The sequence below is a fragment of the Gekko japonicus genome, unplaced genomic scaffold (genome assembly GCF_001447785.1).
Source record: "Gekko japonicus isolate JY-2015 unplaced genomic scaffold, Gekko_japonicus_V1.1 scaffold148, whole genome shotgun sequence".
Taxonomy (NCBI): domain Eukaryota; kingdom Metazoa; phylum Chordata; class Lepidosauria; order Squamata; family Gekkonidae; genus Gekko; species Gekko japonicus.
The window spans coordinates 1,661,648-1,680,723 of NW_015170892.1; the positions used below are offsets into that span (position 1 = coordinate 1,661,648).

The 19,076-nt window shown below is 40.8% G+C and overlaps 1 protein-coding gene across 1 annotated transcript in view; it reads left to right on the forward strand.

Annotated features, from left to right (window-relative positions):
* TTC29 (tetratricopeptide repeat domain 29) overlaps window positions 1–19,076 on the forward strand; it is a 120,211-nt gene that overhangs the window by 44,114 nt on the left and 57,021 nt on the right. The window contains exon 5 of the mRNA XM_015418455.1: window positions 12,989–13,201. Within this exon, the coding sequence (XP_015273941.1) occupies window positions 12,989–13,201 (213 nt within the window). The remainder of the gene's footprint in view (window positions 1–12,988; window positions 13,202–19,076) is intronic.

The window sequence follows — 19,076 nt, forward strand, 5'->3', positions numbered from 1 at the left end:
GCATCTAGCTGCTCTGGGATTTCTTGCTCTTGTCTAACCTGGCTTCTCCATCTTTACAAGATGCTGAAGAGACAGTTGTTTGACCATCAGAGTTAAGAACATAAGAAAAACCAATGTTGGATCAGGCCAATGGCCCATCCATTCCAACACTCTGTCACACAGTGGCCAAAATACCAGGTGCCATCAGAAGGTCCATCAGTGGGACCAGGACACTAGAAGCCCTCCCACTGTTGCCCCCCCCCGGCACCAAGAATACAGAGCATCACTTGCCCCAGAGTTCCTATCTATACCTTGTGGCTAATAGCCACTGATGGACCTCTGCTCCATATGTTTATCCAATTCCCTCTTGAAGCTGTCCATGCTTGTAGCCGCTGCCACCTCCTGTGGCAGTGAATTCCAGGTGTTAATCACTCTTTGGGTGAAGAAGTACTTCTTTTTATCGGATCTAACCCAACTGCTCAGCAATTTCATTGAGTGCCCACGAGTTCTTGTCTCACTTGAGGGTGTACAGTGATAGGGACAGCTCTAAGCTTGTGGTTTCTCAGTTCAGCTATCAGAAACACAGGAGACTTGCTGGAACACGAGGATTGGCAACCCCTAGTCTGCCTTAGTTTCAGTTCTCCTGATACTGATGAATACATTTATGGACTGATTACAACTTTTTCTCTGTTTGATTGGGATTTGGTAGATAGGGACCTGTCACCATCCCATGATCCAGATTGACCTCATCTGTTTTCATGCTGAGAGGGAATTGATGGCATCCTCCACTGTCTGCTTAATTTGTGCTGTAGTAAGTGCAAGGGGAGATGCCTCAGGTTTCACTATCCCATGATCACTTCTGTACTTTATAAGCCATGCAACCTACATAATGAAGGTGGGTGGGACGCAATAGTTGATAGGCATGAATAGAAGCAGGTAGAAGTAAAGAACTTCTTCAGTGCAGCAGAAAGATAGGTCTTGGGAAATTGCCCGCCAAAATGATTGTTGTGTGGGGCCACCAATTGGCATGAGACCACAATTGTGCTTGGTGATGGTAAAACTTAAGCTGTGTCTGGGAACTCCTTCATCATTCAGTCATCAATTTTAAAAAGTGGGAAAAATAAAACCTGAAGTTTGCTGACGTTAAGCACACATACTAATCTTCACACTTCAGGTCAATTATGACACAATATTGTATACATTTTCTTCTAATTTCTTGACCACTTCTGAGGAAGCTCTGAAGTAGCTTGGCTTTGCATCTTGATGTCATGGGCATACTCAGAGTCCTGCCTGAAGCTAGTTGCTTCCACTTCTACTGGAGAGTCAGAGCACCTAACCATCCCTACTTTCTTACTATCCCAGACCTCCTTAGAAACAATACAGCAAGTAGGCATAGTTTCCAAACTCTCACAAAATTGCTTCCTTTCATGATTGCTTGCTGTGTGGTAAGGGCATCAAAATGGTAGTGGAACTCTCATGAGAGGAAAGAATTTAATGGGAGTTTGGGAAGCTCGATAGGACATGTGGCTTACTGTAATGTTTGTGAAGGAGTAGGAAAGATTATCTGATCTACCTCCTTGTGGATGCACTACTGGCAAGGTGGGAGGCTGATGAGGCATAGCAGGAGGCTGAAAATGGACAAGTGGGATTTGGTCATCCTAATCCTAAATTTATTGCTGAGAGGAATACCTGAGTTGGCTTCATTGCAGAGCCAGCTTTGCCCTTTTGATGATGCATAATGTAGGCAGACATTTTGGGTATTCAGGCATTCAGAGTCAATTGTTACAATCCTGCAATTGTAAATGTTTTACAAAAGCAAGATTTTGACATCACACTTATTTATCTATTTATTATATTTCTAGTCTGTTTTCCCCTAAGACTCAAGGCACTCTGTGCTACCATTTTTCAAACAGTTTTTAGTGTTAGATAAAGTCAGATACTATACCCTATTCAAAACTCATTTTAAAATTTTATTCTCAATTGGTTAAGACGCTGAACTGCAGGCTGTGGAAGGTCAGTAGTTCAGCAGTTCGAGACCCGGGTGCCGCATGATGGAGTGAGCTCCCATCTCTAGTTCCAGCTCCTGCCAACCTAGCAGTTCGAAAGCAAGAAATTGCAAGTAGATAAATAGGTACCACTTCGGTGGGAAGGTAACAGCGTTCCGTGCGCCTTGGTGTTTAGTCATGCCGGCCACATGACCACGGAAACGTCTTCGGACAGCGCTGGCTCTTTGGCTTTGAAACGGAGATGAGCACCGCAACCCTAGAGTCGGACTCGACTGGCTTTCGAGCAAGGGAACCTTTACCTTTACCTTTTTATCAACACACAAACCTTTACTGTAACTTATGTTTCATCTTTCCTGTTACTTTAAAACCTATAACCATTTTAATTAGCCAATGAAGTTTGACTTGAGAGGTCAATGTGAGAGTTTCTGCAGTATGTTAATGTGGAATATCTTTGACTCTGGTGCATTTCCCTGCCATTCCATGGCCAGAGGGAAGCACCCATAAATCCAGAATGACAAGTCTGAAGAGCAGCATGATTGAAGGACTTATTAGATAATTCAGTTCATCTCCATGCAAGCACAGGATTTTTTTCAAGATAAAGGATGTAATCTTATTACATTGAAATAATATATTGCTGTAGATATTGAACTGACAGTTATTAGCTTGAATTGATTCTACAATGATTATTTGTATCTCCAGTTTAGATGAACAGTATATTGAAATCTACAAATGGTACTGTACATGGCATGACAAAATAGTACATATGTTGATATTTGGTTATCCTTTTTATCTTAACCACGCTAAAGATATATGCAAGGGCTAAACTTCATTGGGTCTTTAACAGATTTGAAGGATTTGTCATGGAACAATCACGTGCATCCGTCTTTTCTTCATAGTATAAAATAATATTTTTTACATTTTTAATATATGAAAACTAATGTTTGCATTGAACAGAATCCCCATTATGGCAGATTTTACAGAAATCTCTACTAAGCCAATTTGTTAGCAGAAGTGCAGATATCCTAGAAGGGGCTGGGTGAAACCTGAGAAATGTTCTCCTTTTCCTTATACTATAGTTCCTTTAAACCAAGGACCAGAGGCTAAAATTCAGCAAAAAATAATTGGTTTGCATTTGTTGGGCTCAGAGAGGGACAGGGACATGGGTGGGAAAAGAGCAGCTTTCCATCACCTGCCATAGCTTTCTCATTTACAGTTTTTAATGGTAAGGATGATAGTATGAACAGGAGTGAATTTGGTTTGCCTAGGGTATCAGTAGATTTCAGTAGATTGAAATCAATCACAAGCTAGGTTTTTAGGAAACCAGGTGTGTGCTGTACTATTTACACTCAGTGGAGTGTATATTTTAACTTCTTGTGGTCAGTAAAATAAAGGCAGACACTTTGATTCTGAGAATCAACAAAATTGTAAATCAAAATATATTAACAACACATATGAAATGTGTTTACTAAAATATAAGAGTGACACAGGATGCCAGTATGGTTGCTGGATAAAACCATTCTGTAGATATTGCCTGCCTCCATGTCGGCCGTGCTTAGCTTCTGAGATCTGACAAGATCAGGCTAGGCTAGGGCTGATGTGGAGGCAGACAATGGCAAACCACCTCCAAATGTCTCTTGCCTTGAAAACCTATGGGGTCACCATAAGTCAGCTGTGACTTGATGGCAAAAAAAATTCCATCACACCACACGTGTTCTGAGCAGGCACTTGGGAGGGCTTCTGCTCACCATTTTGAAGCCTAAGAACTGAGCATCCCAATAATCTACAAGGCATATTTGAGAGCTAGGAGTCAGCCTTTGTACTAATTTTTACTAACATTAGCCAAAGCATCACAAAATAGTGATCACACTAACCTCCCCCCAAAAAGGTGCACCCATCCTCCATTGTTTCCAAAGAACTAAAGTCAAACCAGAGAATCTCTGGAGTAGAAACTGAAGGTGTGTGTGTGTGTGTGGGGGGGGTATTTTTGCAAGCCTAGCAGAACTATAGTGCAATGTACAAAGTACCCAGCAGTACCAGTACAATCACAGAATGCCCAGCAGAACCCAGGGCCATTCTAGCAATGCCAGCTGATGTCAAGCACGGAATCACAATCCAAGCAGGGTGTGTGTGTGTGTGTGTAAGCTCAGCAGAACCAACGTAATGTACAGTGCTCAGCAAACCCAGGGCCATTGTGGCAATGCCAGCTGATGTCAGGCACAGAATCACAGTCCAAGGGGGGAGGGCGGGTTGGAAGGCCAGCAGAACTAATGCAGTGTACAGTTCCCAGCAAACTCAGTGCCTTCTGTTCATAGTATTAACAAAGGCTTGCTACTATACAACTCTTAAATACATTGAAATGGGGGTGGGGTGGACAGGGAAAATTGGATAGAGACAGATATGAATGAGAAACATGGAAAAAAGGGAGAGAAATTAAGAGAGGGAAAGGTTTTATCTTGCTGTAACACCCTAACTACTGCTTTGCAAGATCTGGCTGAGCTGGGTGCAAGGAAAGGAAGAGAGAAAGGCTAGACAGAGAAAATGACCTACAGGCCAGCAATTACTGTAGCAGCTTTCAGCATGCTGGCTTGGTTGTATGATCTGTTATGCAAGTTTGCTTTAATCTTAAAGTAAGGGAAGTCTAGCTGATCCTAGAGTGAACATAAGAACATAAGAGAAGCCAATGCTGGATCAGGCCAATGGCCCATCAAGTCCAACACTCTGTCACACAGTGGCCAAAAATACCAGGTGCCATCAGGAGGTCCAGCAGTGGGGCCAGGACACTAGAAGCCCACCCACTGTTGCCCCCCCAGCACCAAGAATACAGAGCATCCCTTGCCCCAGCCTGAGAGTTCCTATCTATACCTTGTGGCTAATAGCCACTGATGGACCTTTGCTTCATAGGTTTATCTAATTCCCTCTTGAAGCCATCCATGCTTGTAGCCGTAGCCGCTGCCACCTCCTGTGGCAGTGAATTCCATGTGTTAATCACTCTTAGTGCTTTTAGCTATGCCCAGACTTCCCTGTGTACCTAGGGGCTGCAGTCTGAACTGCATTTTAAAAGGAAAAGATGTTCAGCTGGACGCAGCATGACAGTGCTGCTCCTTAGTATAGAAGGCCTGAGAAAAGGATCTGTCCTCCTTGCCATGCTGTCACTGAAGTAAAGGAAGGATCAGGTAATCCTTTTAGAAGTCACAAAAGTAGACTCCTCTTGCCATGTCATAGGCGAAAATGGAAAATCATTTGAATGGAGAATATCATGTTTATAAGCTTTTTCTCCTGGAGTTTGTTTTAGATGAGAAGGGCAGAAACTGAAAAAGATGTGATATCTTGCCAGTGCAGATCAAACACAATGGTGAGAAAGAATTATGTGCAATCCCTGTTGCAAGGAGGAGCTCATCTGGCATGTGGCTCTGAGAAAGGGAGAGGTGATCCTTCTGGTATGTGGGTCCCAGAGTATGAAGAGCTTTATAGGTAATAATCAGCATCTTGAATTTGGCCCAGAAAGGAACAGTCAACTGGTAAAATTGTTGTAGTATAAGTAATAACATACTCTTTAGCTTGTACCTATAAGCAGATATGCAATAGCATTTTGTTCCATTTTCTTCATGACAACAATGGTTTCCCTGCCATCATCTCAAAGGAGGGTGGAAAAGATGGAGCAGCCCAGGTGTTGGGGAGAGGATGCCATACATTTTGTCTCTGTCTCTACCAGAGTGAACACAGCCCTACCTGTTTTGTGAGCTAAGAGATCAGATTGGAGGCAGGTGTTTGTGGTTCAAGGCAAAAAAGTGCCTACTTACTTTTCAAGGTCTAACTTTCTCTTTCGCTCCTCTGACTCTCATATCTCATTTCCAGCTTTCTCATACCTGTCTCTGTCCTGAGTAAGCAGGAAATGGGATCTCTAGTATGGCTGTTGAGAAGAAAGGATAAGTGCATGCTCTAAATGACCCCATCCTTTAGCTGATCTGGACATCACGTTGGCTTTGATCCAGACAAAATTTTCCAGTGGCAGAAAATGCCACTCCCCCTTTGCAGCCCACTGATCTCCATGAAATGCTGTTCCTGAGGGTTATGGTACCCTGAGGACTGACATGAAGGGGATCTGCAGCAGGAAGGGGGAAACAGCATTAAATGCTAATTTAGTCTGGATCCAACTCATAGTTTGTTTCTGTCCAGTGCATGTTCTGTTACTGGAAAATCTTCATCCACAGTATTGATACCTTTATTCTCAGATCGACTATTTATGAACATGTTATTAGATATTCCAGCTGCTATGTACATGATAATATGTATATAACATTTAAAATAAAAAAGATACATTGTTAAACACGAATGTTTGTCTCCTAAAACTCTAGGCAAAGTCCAAGAATCTTTTTGTGGAAAAATATAGTCTGTAATTCAGATACTACAGGCACGTACTATATATAGGCCTAATTGTGTTATCCATTTTAGCCTCCATTAAATCTCCAAGCCATGCTTTGAGCTCAACTGAATTCAAGAGGCAGTTTGGTGGACACAAGAACAATTTCAAGGGAAACTGGATAGGGGGCTGGAATTCCACACTGTTTCCCTCTGAACTACTCTTAAACTAAATTCACAAACCTCTTTTTGAACTTGTGCGAGTTAAGAAAGAGGTTTGGGTTTTTCCAGCAGTAACTTCTGAAGAGGAAATTCTGTTTTAAAAAAATTCAGGTGCCCATTTGGATCATAATTAGGTTCCATCCCCAAAGTCTAATATATCTTTAAACAAGGCTGCAAATGAAATTTATTAAAACTTCAAATGAATTATTTCATTGCTTTTTTAAAATTCATTTTCCCACTTTTCTCTTTTAAGTCTGTTACTGACACTGCTGCTTGTATTTTACCTATCTATTTCCATGGTATTTTAATTATTTACTGCTTAATGAGTAGTACTGAGATCACGAAGTTTCATTCAAAGCATCCTGAACTGATTTTTCTTCTTCTTTTGCTTCAAAGCTTCACAAGGCCTTAGAATTCTCCATTAGAACCTTCTGTTCTTGTTATACAAAATAAACCTTTGGAAAGACAAAGTTTATTGGCAGTAGTTGGCAAGTTCTTGTGCTACAGATGGCTTTTTCAGTGGGACTGCTGCAAAATACATGCCCAATTATTTGTCTGTAGAAAAACAGTGTAAATTGCTAATTTTTCAAGGGTTGTAATGTTAATTATTATAAATTAATAAAACTACGCTATGGTACAATCCAGCCAAAGAGAAGCACTTTTAAGCTTGTCCTTAAATCTATAGTGTAAGATGTAGGTACTTAAATTTCTCCCTGTCAATTCACAAGGTTTTGACTCGGCTAAACTGGATTGTGTCCCTAACTTCCTTCAGTTTTCAATGGCCAAACCTGATAGCATTTCTGAATTAAAATACGCATTCTGGCAATTAGACCTAAGCACCTTACTTTCTATAATACTGTGACAGATGTCCAAAAGAGGATGTACCTGGCCCTGCTGTCTCCTATGTTTGAGTGTAACTAGTGCAGATGTTTGATTGTGCAACAGTTGGCAGGTGGCACAAAGGGTTAATGGAGTTTTCACTTGGCTTTCAAAAGCCTTTCATGCTTTGGCCTGGCGTCTCACTCTTAGCTGCATCTTGCCCAGAGAAGATCAGACTGTTGCTACACAAACCTACTTGTCTTTTGACCTGCCTGCCGACCCAATGCTTCCTCAGCATCATCACCTCATTATTTATTTGTTTCTTTATTTACCTTATTTGTAGTCAAGGTGACTAGGGATGGGCATGAACTGAAAAAATGTGGTTTGTGTTGGTTTGTAGTTCGTGGCTGAACCATAAACTGAAATGGGAGGTTCATTGGCAAACTGAATCGGTTTGTAGTTTTCAGCCCTGCAAACCCTGTTGAAAGGGACTGCAGTTGTGGTGGTGCAACAAACCACGCAGGAACACTCTGCCGCTCAGCTGTTTAAAGTTTAAAGGGACTGCACAAGACAGCCCAAAAAACAGCTGAGTGGTAGGGATCAGGCGCTCTTGCCATTCAGCTGTTTTGAGGGCTTTCTTGTGCACTCCTTTGAAATGTAAAGGGACTGCACAAGAAAGCCAGAAACAGTTGAGCAGCAGGGAGCATGGTGCTACCTGCCACTCACCTGTTTTTGCAGTTTTCTCTGAGAACAGAAAGCAGGACTCCCTTTAAATCCTTGCTTTCTGCTCTATCCGTTTACTGCTTTAAAAGTTTGTGGAAGTTTGTGATGGTAACCCCGTTACAAATGGTTCACACCACAAACAGGGCAAAATTTGTGATGAGTTTTTCTTTGTAGTTTGGCTCGTGACTGGTCTGCTGCGTAGACTGTCTTGACACAAGACTAACTTCTCTCTTTGTATTGCTTTGCACTTCCATAGAAATCTTTTAATGTGTTTTGATTTCATGCATTTAGAAATACCCTAGGTATACAATCTTGATTTTACCAATATGAGTTTTTAATGAACATTATCTGGGCTGGCAATTCAATATGACATTTTATTTCTGTAGCAGGAAATATAAGTTGAATCCACTTGGAAAGAACTTAGTCATTTGCATAAGCATAAAAAAACTTGTAGGCAAGAATGCACTAATTATGCATGTGAATAGATAGAATATAAATACTTCAGCCAGTTAACTTGAATTCAGGACTTTATCAGTTAATAGTGATCTTTCTTTGTTACTACTGAATATTGATTCAGTAGTACTTGCTTTAATTGTAATAAATAGTGTACATGAAATGTTATTGTGTTTCTATACTTTACCTCTTTCTTCAAGATTCCCATACAGTGTTGACAATATAAAATTAAATGTGCTTTCTAGCTATTGGGGGGGGGGGCTGCTAAATAAATGAGCTTGATATGCTTCTCAGGTTATTTTTATGCCATTGTTTTCAACTGTTTTGGTTTCACTAGTTTAGTTTAGTTTAGTTTAGTTTCACATAAAGTCTAGTAGAGAAGGAAATAATTAGCTGCACTCAATATTGCTGAGAAATGAAGCTAGAACAGGTCAGTTCAGTGTATCTTGCAGATTGTGACATTTTAAATTACCTGAATAATTCTTGAAGCAATCTTTGTACCTAATTAACAGCTTTTCTAATTAATGTCAGATTGTATCTTGCAGATCTAAGACATATTTGCATTTATTTACTTGTTTAATATAACATTCATGCAATCACCTATCTTTATTTTTCTGTATCGGAAACTTCAAATTTGTGTACTGTTTTCTTAAGTGGAGTAACTCTTCTTTTGCTTCCCCCACCTTCAGGTAATCAATGTGCTGCTGAATGAGTTCATTTTAATGCATTCAATCATGCCTCTAATGTTTGTAGCTTACGGGCGCAAGCATCAGTAATGCAGGAATGTTATATGGCTTTAGTTTGGGCCATTTCATAAAATATTCATGGAATCAAAAATGTGCATCAAAATAGCGTCTGGGAGAATTACATTTATGTGCCTGCTTTTATGGCAGCTTCACATTTAAACCCATTTGTGTTAATATCTAGTCAATCTTCCTGTTCAAAAATAGTGTAAAATGTTAGAGATCTTATATATTCTCTTTTTTCAGTTCATATTTGCCTAAGAGATTTCTTACTTCATAAAATATACACTTTTGGGGTTGTTCTATAGGTTGTTCTATAGGCAGAATAAGTGTAAAAAAGAATAGTATTTTAAAAAATCATGGACATATATGTTTGGATTGTGTTTTCCATTTATGGCATGCAAACTTTTTAACCCCTACCCCATTTCCACCTATCCCCAAAAGGCCCAGGAAGGATGTTTTTGTATCAACTATTAGATTCTTAAAAAAATAACATTATTTAAGAGAATAACAGAAATCTTTTGTACTCCCATTTCTAATTTCTATGAAAAATGAATGATTTATGATATTTAATTCATTTTAATGTGATGTGTTTGCATTAATATAATTGTTTGGAATGGGACCCCCTATTGAAAGAAACACATAGTTATACGTCATTTCAGCTATTAAAAAGAATTGATTGCTGATTGTTAATTTGGTGCTGTATCCTAGGGCCCTGTTAAATTCTGACTATTTTTAGCAATGCTTTAGCTTTTGTTGTTGACTCATGAGTGTGTATGAGAAGTGCTGCTGTATTTTAATTTGAAATTTATGTTACATTACTGCAATTTTGAAAACCATTGCTTGGGGAAATTGAATAGCTAGATCCTTTTTAAATGACAGTGTGAATTGCATTTATGTTACATACTTAAACCTTTTTTTACAGATTTTCTTTATGCAGTGGAACCACTATCCCACAAAGGCTTATGCACAGAGAAGCAATTGGGCTTAAGTGCATCTAACTCTGTATTGGTTTGTTGCTCAGATGTTGGGATATACTTTGCATTTTCCCTTCACTCATCATTTTTGCTGCAGATCACTGACTTCTTTTAAATGCTAGCTTTGAAAATGTAGAACCATGCATTTTGGATTTGGGGGTACTTTGTAGCTTTTGCTTCCTAATAAGATTCAATCTTTTTCTAATATGTCATTAAATGTAATGCTTAAACACATCTAAGTTCCGGTAGGTACTTACAAAGCAATTGCAGTAGTAGTATTTAACATTTCAATTAGCTTTTCGAATTTAGCACAAATCAATTATACATTTTAAATGTTAACCCAAAAAATGCCACAATGTGCTTGCGATGCTATGAAAACTCAGTTTTTCTGAGTTCTTATGTGTGTCCTAAGTTCATGAGAAAAGTCTTTATAGTTTGCTCTAAAAATGAACAGTGGGGAGACAGGCAAGGTTATAGTTCCAGGTTCAAAATTGCCTTCAACTTTATTTTTCCATTTCTCCATGCTTTTCTTTCTCAGAAATCTGATACAGATATTACATGCTGTCTTATTTTTGCAAGTTGTTCTAATCATCCCCAACTTCCTTCTCAGTTGACCAGATGTATTATGTGAATCAGATAATTCAGAAGGCCAGGAACAGCTTCTGAGAGTATGGGTGAATTTTCTCATACTCTCAGACATCTTAACATCCCCAAATGCCCGCTTGGATTAGTAAATATATTATGGGAACAGATGATGTAGTTGCTTCACTGCTAGGGACGTCTGTGATTGTGTGTGTGTGCGTTTTCCCAGTGGAGAAATGATGTTTCTGTTGCCATTAATTGTGACTACTTACTATTCATGTGAGCAAGCATTTCAGCATGGCAGAGACAATATTGCGAATTAACAGTGCCATCGTAAGCAGTGCTATACCCTTTCACAGGAGTCATTTTGTAGAAAAAGAGGTGCAGGAGCTCATTAGCATAACTCATTAGCATAACATTTGCATATGACACCCCCCTAACATCACCGGAAGTGTGTCAGAAGGCAACACCCACCACTCAGGCTCCACCCCAAAAATCTCCAGGTATTTCCCAACTCAGATTCCCAGGATCCTCTGCATGTCAAGCAGATGCTCTGCCCTGAGCCATGGCTCCACCCTGCTGTCTACTCATACCAGCAGTGGCTCTCCAGAGTCCTAGGCGCAGATCTTTCCCCTCACTCAGAAATGTCAGGGAATGAATCTGGGATCCTCTGCCAACTGGGCAGATGCTCTGCCACTCAGCCATGGCCCTTCCCTTGGGAAGTATCTGGCATAATCTCCTGAAGGAGCGTGCCTGCACAGAGGTAACCATAGGCTGTCCCTCTGGCTGCTCCCCATCCTCTTTACGGGCTGAGGAATCAAACACCTTAGAGTCTCCATTCTGGTAACCCGTTAGGGGCGCAAAACTCCCTGTCAGGTGGGAGACCCACTTGGGCTTTTTTTTTTTAATATATCAATGCATTTTATTTTATAAACCCAAAGGGATTTGGGAAAAAGCCTCTTTCCTTGGTGTTTCCGGATGGGACCTGGAAACAAGTTGGAGGTTAGTCAGGCCTGCAGCCAGGATTTTTTAAGTTGGGGGGCATTTTAATTTCTTAGGGGGCACTGGCTAATTGCATTAAAGGTAATTTAATTGACTTGCCTTTCTGCCCCTGCCAGCTTCGAGCTGACTCCACTCCCTCCAGAGAGTGCCCCCCCGCCCAGACCTCCGCCGCTGCCTTCACTGCAGGGGAGGGCATGGGGTGGGATGGGATGTCTCTTTGCCATGACTGCTGGTGTGCGATCGTGGCCTTGAGGGCCAGAGGAGTGTAGTGAAGAGGGAGCTGTAGAAGCACGCGTGTGTGAGAGAAAGAAGGCTCGGGGGGAGGGGGGTAAAGAGAGCAAAGCAGGCAAGCGCAGGGTCCTCCACAAACCCTCAGAGACACTAAACTGAATACCAGTGCCAGGAGGCAGCATCAAGGGAAGGCCTTGGTCTCTATGCCCTGTAATTGGACCTTGCTCATAACATCCATGAATAAAAAATATTGAAAACTAGCCATGATATTGTTAATAAAACCACAACAAAGAATCCAAAGTTCAAGGCAGCAACAGTAATAAAACAACAGTATGCAGGTCATATAGTAACTAGCTGAAAAAGGATGAGACGAGACTTCAGTTAAAAGCCTGGGTAAAGAAAAATATTTTGATCATGCTTAGATGACAATATGGAAACTGCTGGTGAGCCTCAAGAGTGAACGCATTCCAGAGACTGATAGTTAATGATCTGTGTTGATTATGATCTCTAGATTTTTAGAGAAATATGAATTTCAGTTTTATTTAGATAGTCTCTTGAATAATGTATTTGTCCCAGAAATAATTTTTATTTGCAATTTCTATAAATATCACCTGCCAATCGAAACCATGAATGCCAGCATATCTACAAACCAAGTGTCCTTTTTTATACAATGTTCCTCTAGCGTAGCTAAGAACATACCACTTCCTTATGTTTTGGGAATGGACTTTTGAAATATTTTCAGTTTTTCATAACTTCTACTGCTTTATTATAAAGTATGATATCTTTAATCAGTACATAATATGTTGGGGGTGTTATATGATGGTTAGTTTTTCCCCCCAGAATATTTTGTAAAGTACATTTCTCATAATTATGATTGACTTGTGTTCTTCAGGTCAGTTCCTGAAAGCTGCAGAACATTATGAAGCATTCTATCACTTGACAGTGGGGCGCATATGGAAAGATGAGACAGGCCGGACTCTTAATACACTAGCCTGTGAACATCTCTGGAGGATTTACACATTACTAGCAGACAAAATGCTACAAAATAAAGAACACCAACAGGCCATCAAAACTCTAATAAAAGCCTTTGAAATGGCAAAAGAAGGTGGGTAGAAAATAACACTCCTGCATTTCTTTCTTTAATGTGCAGGCCTTGCTTTCCCAGGAGTAAAGTAAAAAAACATCGCCAAGTGTTTGATGATTATTTTCTATGAAATTCAAGACAAATGCTATCAATATATTTCTAAATCTTGTTGTAAAACAGAAGTACCTACTTGCTGACAACTAGGAATCCATTTATTTCTTGAAAGCTTTTAACTCCAAAAATGCAGTCTTTTGGGAGTACTATGGTAAAACAATGAGACCATAATCGGAAGTAAGGTCACTGGCAGCATTTCTGGTTGCAGTTTACTGATTATTCACTGTTACTTGACTAACACTACATATTTGACAAGCTGTTAGTTAATTATGAAAATAAGGTGGTTTGTTTATATGTTAGAGCTGGGAGGTTTATATGTCTCTTCGAGTTTCTTACAAATGACAAATTTCAGAGTTTAATTGTAAGAAAAGATTTTGGTGATGTGGCCTGTAGTAACGATGTTGAATACTGATTTACTGTAGAATGACATGCTATATCTGTGGAAGATAGAGTGTGTGTCATATAAATGTTGTGATTTACTCAGGTAAACTTTGATAGTCACAGTAGCTTAGACTCCATCACTCCATTCTCTCTTGCTCACCCACACACCAATCCATGTGGGGGTTGCTGAATTGTAATGATTGCCTTATGGACTCAATATTTATGAGAGTATGGGGACTTCTGGGATATGGCGCTGCAGACGGTCGCATCTTGGATCACTCCTGAGACGCCCGTCCCTGCTTTGCTCTTTTGGAGCCCCCTGACTATTGGGTGGGCTCCGCTCTGCTTCCTGGAGGGAAGTGGAGTGGCAAGGAACTTCTTCGGCCACCTCTGCTGATGGCAATCGGAGGGGTGTTGCCGTCTTGCCCCGATGCAAGAACGAAGATGCGGAAAAAAACATGGCTGCCATGTTTTTTCTTTACAGCGACCACCAGTTTTTATTTTATTTAATTTAACAAGATTCAGCAGTACATTGCAACGAAAATAAAAGACTGCGTAGGATCAAGTTAAAATCGAGTTGATATGAACTTTAATACCCCCAAGAGACATCTCCTACTATAAGAATGTGGCTTTGAAAAGTTTTGGAGAAGAGGTTTGTGCTAAAATGGAGGGGTAAGAAAAATTTGGTTTTGTCCTGTTTGAACTGCTACTATTGGATGGAAGTCTTAATTCGGAGACTAGATGACTGGCAGTAAAGAATAATGTATGTAAAATGAATGTTAAAAACTGAAAGTCTTTCTGTGTCGGCATTTTAAAATGGAGTCTGAGGGTGATAATGAAGAGCTAGACCCGGATACACTAGTTGGTAGCCTTACTTGTGAACAGTTTCAGAACTTTTTGCTGAAAGAAATTGCACAAGCGGTGAAAGATGCTTGCAATGATTTGATTGGAAGGCACCAAAGTGTAAGCCAAAATACGGAGAAAAATGAAGAGCAGCTTCAACATATTCGGAGTTCTGCTGAGGTATATGATGATTCTCAGGAGGAAGTGAGAGAGCATCTGGTTAAGCAGGGCTATTTTGGGGCAGGAACGCACAGGAACGGAGTTCTGGCTGGCTCCCAAGTTGGCCACACCCAGCAGGAACTCATTAGCATAATAGGCCACACCCAACAGCAGAAACTCATTAGGATTGGCTACATTAGGGGTATATGGCCTAACATGCAAAGGAGTTCCTGCTACAAAAAAGCCCTGGGTTTTGACAACAAACAAGGTAAACAGAATAACAAGCAAAAGGTGGGTGTGGCTGGATAACCACACTTCTGGTAACATGGGGGTGTGGCCTAATGTGCTAATGAGCCGTGCTGTCAGGGGTGTGGACTAATATGCTAATGAGTTTCTGCTGTTGGGTGTGGCCTATTATGCTAATAAGTTCCTGCTGGGCTTTTTCTACAAAAAGAACCATGTGGTTAAGCAATCGGTATCAATGGGAAAAAAGACTCTGGAAGCTAATGAAGTTTCAAGAGGCAACCCAAAAGAAATAATGAACTCTGTTTTAGAAAAAGAGATAACGAAAAGGCATTCATCAGAAGTACTAGGGAGAAAAATGAACAAGAAAAAGCTAAAAAGTAGAGAAAACGGCTGTGTAAAGAAACTGAATATAAACAAAGGACTGAAAATTAGCTTTCTGGAATATGGAAGAAAAGATTTGGACTTTCAATTGCATGAATACAAAGATGAGAGACATTGAAAGGAGATTGAAAGGAAAATGGAGGGTATTGAAAGAGAAGAGGCAAGAGACAAAAGTGATGCCTGGCTTTAGTAGAACTATTGTTGTTGTTTTTTGGGTATACATGGTTTTTGAAAATGAAAGAATAGGACTCTAATGTTATTGTGAGATACCTTGTTAGTTTACAATCTGGGAGAAGAGTATTCTTGGTGGGATGGGTTTTGTTAGACTTTTTTTGTATTACAACTTTACCCCCCCCCCCTTCTTCATATGGTTTTCTTAGGTATAGATGGAAGTGAGAGAGTGAACAGGTGTGCATTATTTATTTCTATGTAGGTAATTTCAAGATAAGGGAGGGGAGAATCTATGGTGATGCTTAAGTTCATATAGTTAGAAATTTAAAAGAAAACAAAAATAATAATAATAATTTTTAAAGCATTCCGTTAGATAATTTCTCAAAATTGTATACTTCCTCCATGGATAATATGCTGCCTAGAATGGCTAAGAATGATTACATAGGTATGTTAAAAACCAGGCCCTTTATTGAATTAATACTTTGGCTCAGCTGATTTTCCCAGAGAACAAGGAGAGAATAAAATGTTAACTTCCTAGGTAAATAGAATACTTCAATACATGTGATCGTTTTGGTAAAAATGTCCCATGTTAGAGATTTTTTTCTTCAAAACTCTATGTTCTTTTTACCGTTTGCCAAAATGACAAGAGTGACAAATTAGTTATGCTTATATTGGGTTTGCCTACTTGAAAATCAACTGTTTATAAATAGATGTCTAAGAGATCGTTTAACAGAAAGATTGACCCAGGCATTGCTGTATGTGGAAGAGCAAAAACATTTTTTTCCCTTTCATTATAGTATAGAATGACCACTAATTAATTGGTTTTGCAAGTAGAGCAAACAGGAAACAAGACCTTAATTACCTAAGTAAATAGGATGGCTCCACGAGTGTGATATCTCCAGTCCAAGAAAGGTTTAGGAGTAAGAGTGTTGTTGTTATGGTTAGTGTTATATTATAAACCTTGTTAATGGAGCAAGTTAGATGAACCTGATACACGCAGTACTTGAGTTATTAGAGTTAATAGGATTAGGATAAAATGCATAATTAACATATTTATTTAAGTTTTAATATTGTGATGGATGTAAAATGTATGTGTCTTTTTTCTGTTATATTTGATGAAAACTCAATAAATAGAAAACAATAAATAGAATATATAAAAAAATATTTATGAGAGTATTACAGCTACTATAATTGGGGCAAATTCTGTGATCCTTGACCATCAAACCATGCCTCCTTCTAACATGCAACCAGATGTTGGAGATGGTTAGTAAGACCCCTTGATAATCAGCAGTTGTAGCACTTCAGCTCAGAAAATTCTGGGTACAGGATAAACTCAGTTCTTGAAAGCTGCTTACCTTTGCCTAACCATTAGTTGTCAAGAAATCCAGTTCTCAGATCTTGACTAATTATGAGAGAAGAATACAGGGCTAAATTTTGCATCCAGCTGTTTTCACAGATGTCTTTCCCCCCCCCTGATAGGGGAGGAACTACACTTAGTGCTAGAGTGCGTATTTCATCATGTGGGGTTTGGGGGGAGATCATCAGTCTGAATTACGCATTAAGGGTGCGTTCAGACGGCGTGCTGAGTGCAGTTTAAACTGGTCCGGTTCTGACGCGATTATTTTATATTATTCTGCACTGTTTTAATGTTTTAACTTGGGCATTCGGGCCCCTTGTGAGCCGCCTGAGCCTTCGAGGAGGGCGGGGTATAAATTTAAAGATAATTTTTTTAAAAAAATTACTCTGGACAACCGCGATCACACGGGGGCATGTGTCGGGTTTTTTCCCCTCTCAGTTTGCTTGTGCGCATAACTGTTCATCCGTGGAATTGAAAAACTTTATCCTTGCGCATGCGCAGAGCCACGGATTTTGCTTGACAGTTTTGCAGAGCACCGTGATTTCACTGCTTTGACAGAAGACTTCCCTTTAAACTTTTTGCCTGAAACTGGCCTCTTTGGGATCCCAAACTCAAAACTAGTACTGTTTAAATGTTGGTTTTTAAAACATGGGAGCGGAGCTCCGCTTATGCGCATACTGCCGACCAATGCTCCCTCTAAGCTGTGGAGTCTTGTGAGCAAAAATTCTACTTTGTGAGCTACTGGTGTTAAAGTTGTGAGCCAGCGATTTGGCCGCTGCATAAATCAGTTTGCTCTGGAGCTGTCCTTCCCAAGCTAAGACAGAAATGTGTGAGCCAGAGGTTTAAAAACTGTGAGCTAGCTCACACTAACTCAGCTTAGAGGGAACACTGCTGCCGACGCACAAAAAAAATGGCAGCCGAAAAGCAGAAGCCTTGGGCTTTCGAGCAGGGATGGGGTTTAAATCATCAGAAGTGGCTTGACACTGAAGGAGCGATCACACAGGGGGAACTGCGGCTTTAAACAGGAGAGCTGAGAAAACACCACTTTGGGACCTGGTAACAAAATACTCCGGGTTAAAGGGGTTTTGAGCCAGAAACCAATGGCTGAGGAGGCAGATGTTGACTGTGTGATTGTGCGTATAAAATCCATTGCTGAACTGTCATGACACGAGATCAAACGGCGCATCTGAACGCACCAACAGAGTTCTTTCTTCCATGGGAATCACACCTAAGTCAGTATGTCCCAAATCTATTTCAACAAAAAGATGGTTTTCTCTTGAGATTTGTTCTGTCAGATCTCCCCCCAGAGGAACATGTTCTTCAGCACTTTAAAACTGACTGCTATTGAAAACATTAACGGTTGGTGGACACATTTATGCACTTCTGCATAGTGAATTTTATAATTGCTGTTTTGGGAATTAAGTTTCAGCAGTCAAGAACTAATTGTGAATGGTACATTACGTTCTCGTCATATGTTTGGGATAAGAGTGGGTTTCACAGTTTTCAAGACAATGGGCAAGAAACCTAAGGTGCTTCTCCTCTATGAGATTTCCTGCTGTTCCTAAGGTCAAGAAACGTCAGTTACTCTCTTGCAGGCCTCGGATCGGGGTGGAGCGCGCCGGTACATTGCTCTGGGAGAGAGGCACGGGGGCGGGGCAGTCACATGGTGAAGCCCCGCCCCCTTCTTCCGGCCACCCTCTGCTTCCAGCCTCATTCTGTTCCAGAATGAGGAAGAAGCAGGAGGGTAAATCGGCTTCCTTCCCCCATCTCTACCTGGCCGAGGCTGCTCCAGCAGCCTCCGCTAGGCCTCCAGGGCCAACCCAGACCTTCCCGGAGGTGCACGAAGCCACGCACCCCAGGAAAAATCTCTTCTCCATCTCTGCCTGGCTGAGGCTGTTCTTGGCGGCAGCTGCAATGTTCGCAGGGGGACAACATTCTCCTGCCTCCCTGAGCCCCAGGGTGGTGGCCTTGGACTCATAGGGGCAAATTCCACCTCTCGCGAGAAGTCATTCTGGCTCTCCCAGCTGTCCTTAGGGGCTCTTTAAAAAGTAATGGCCGCCGCCGCTGCTTTCGGCTGCAGCTGCAACCACCACGGGGGGAGGGAGGGTCTGCTGAGCTGCCCTCCCTGCCTTTTTCAGGCTCCTCGCCGGAGTGCCGGGCCTGAAAAACAGCCTGCAGAGCCGCCACCCCTCCTTTTTCAGGCTCCGCGCTAGAACGCCGGACCTGAAAAAGGGCCAGCCGAAT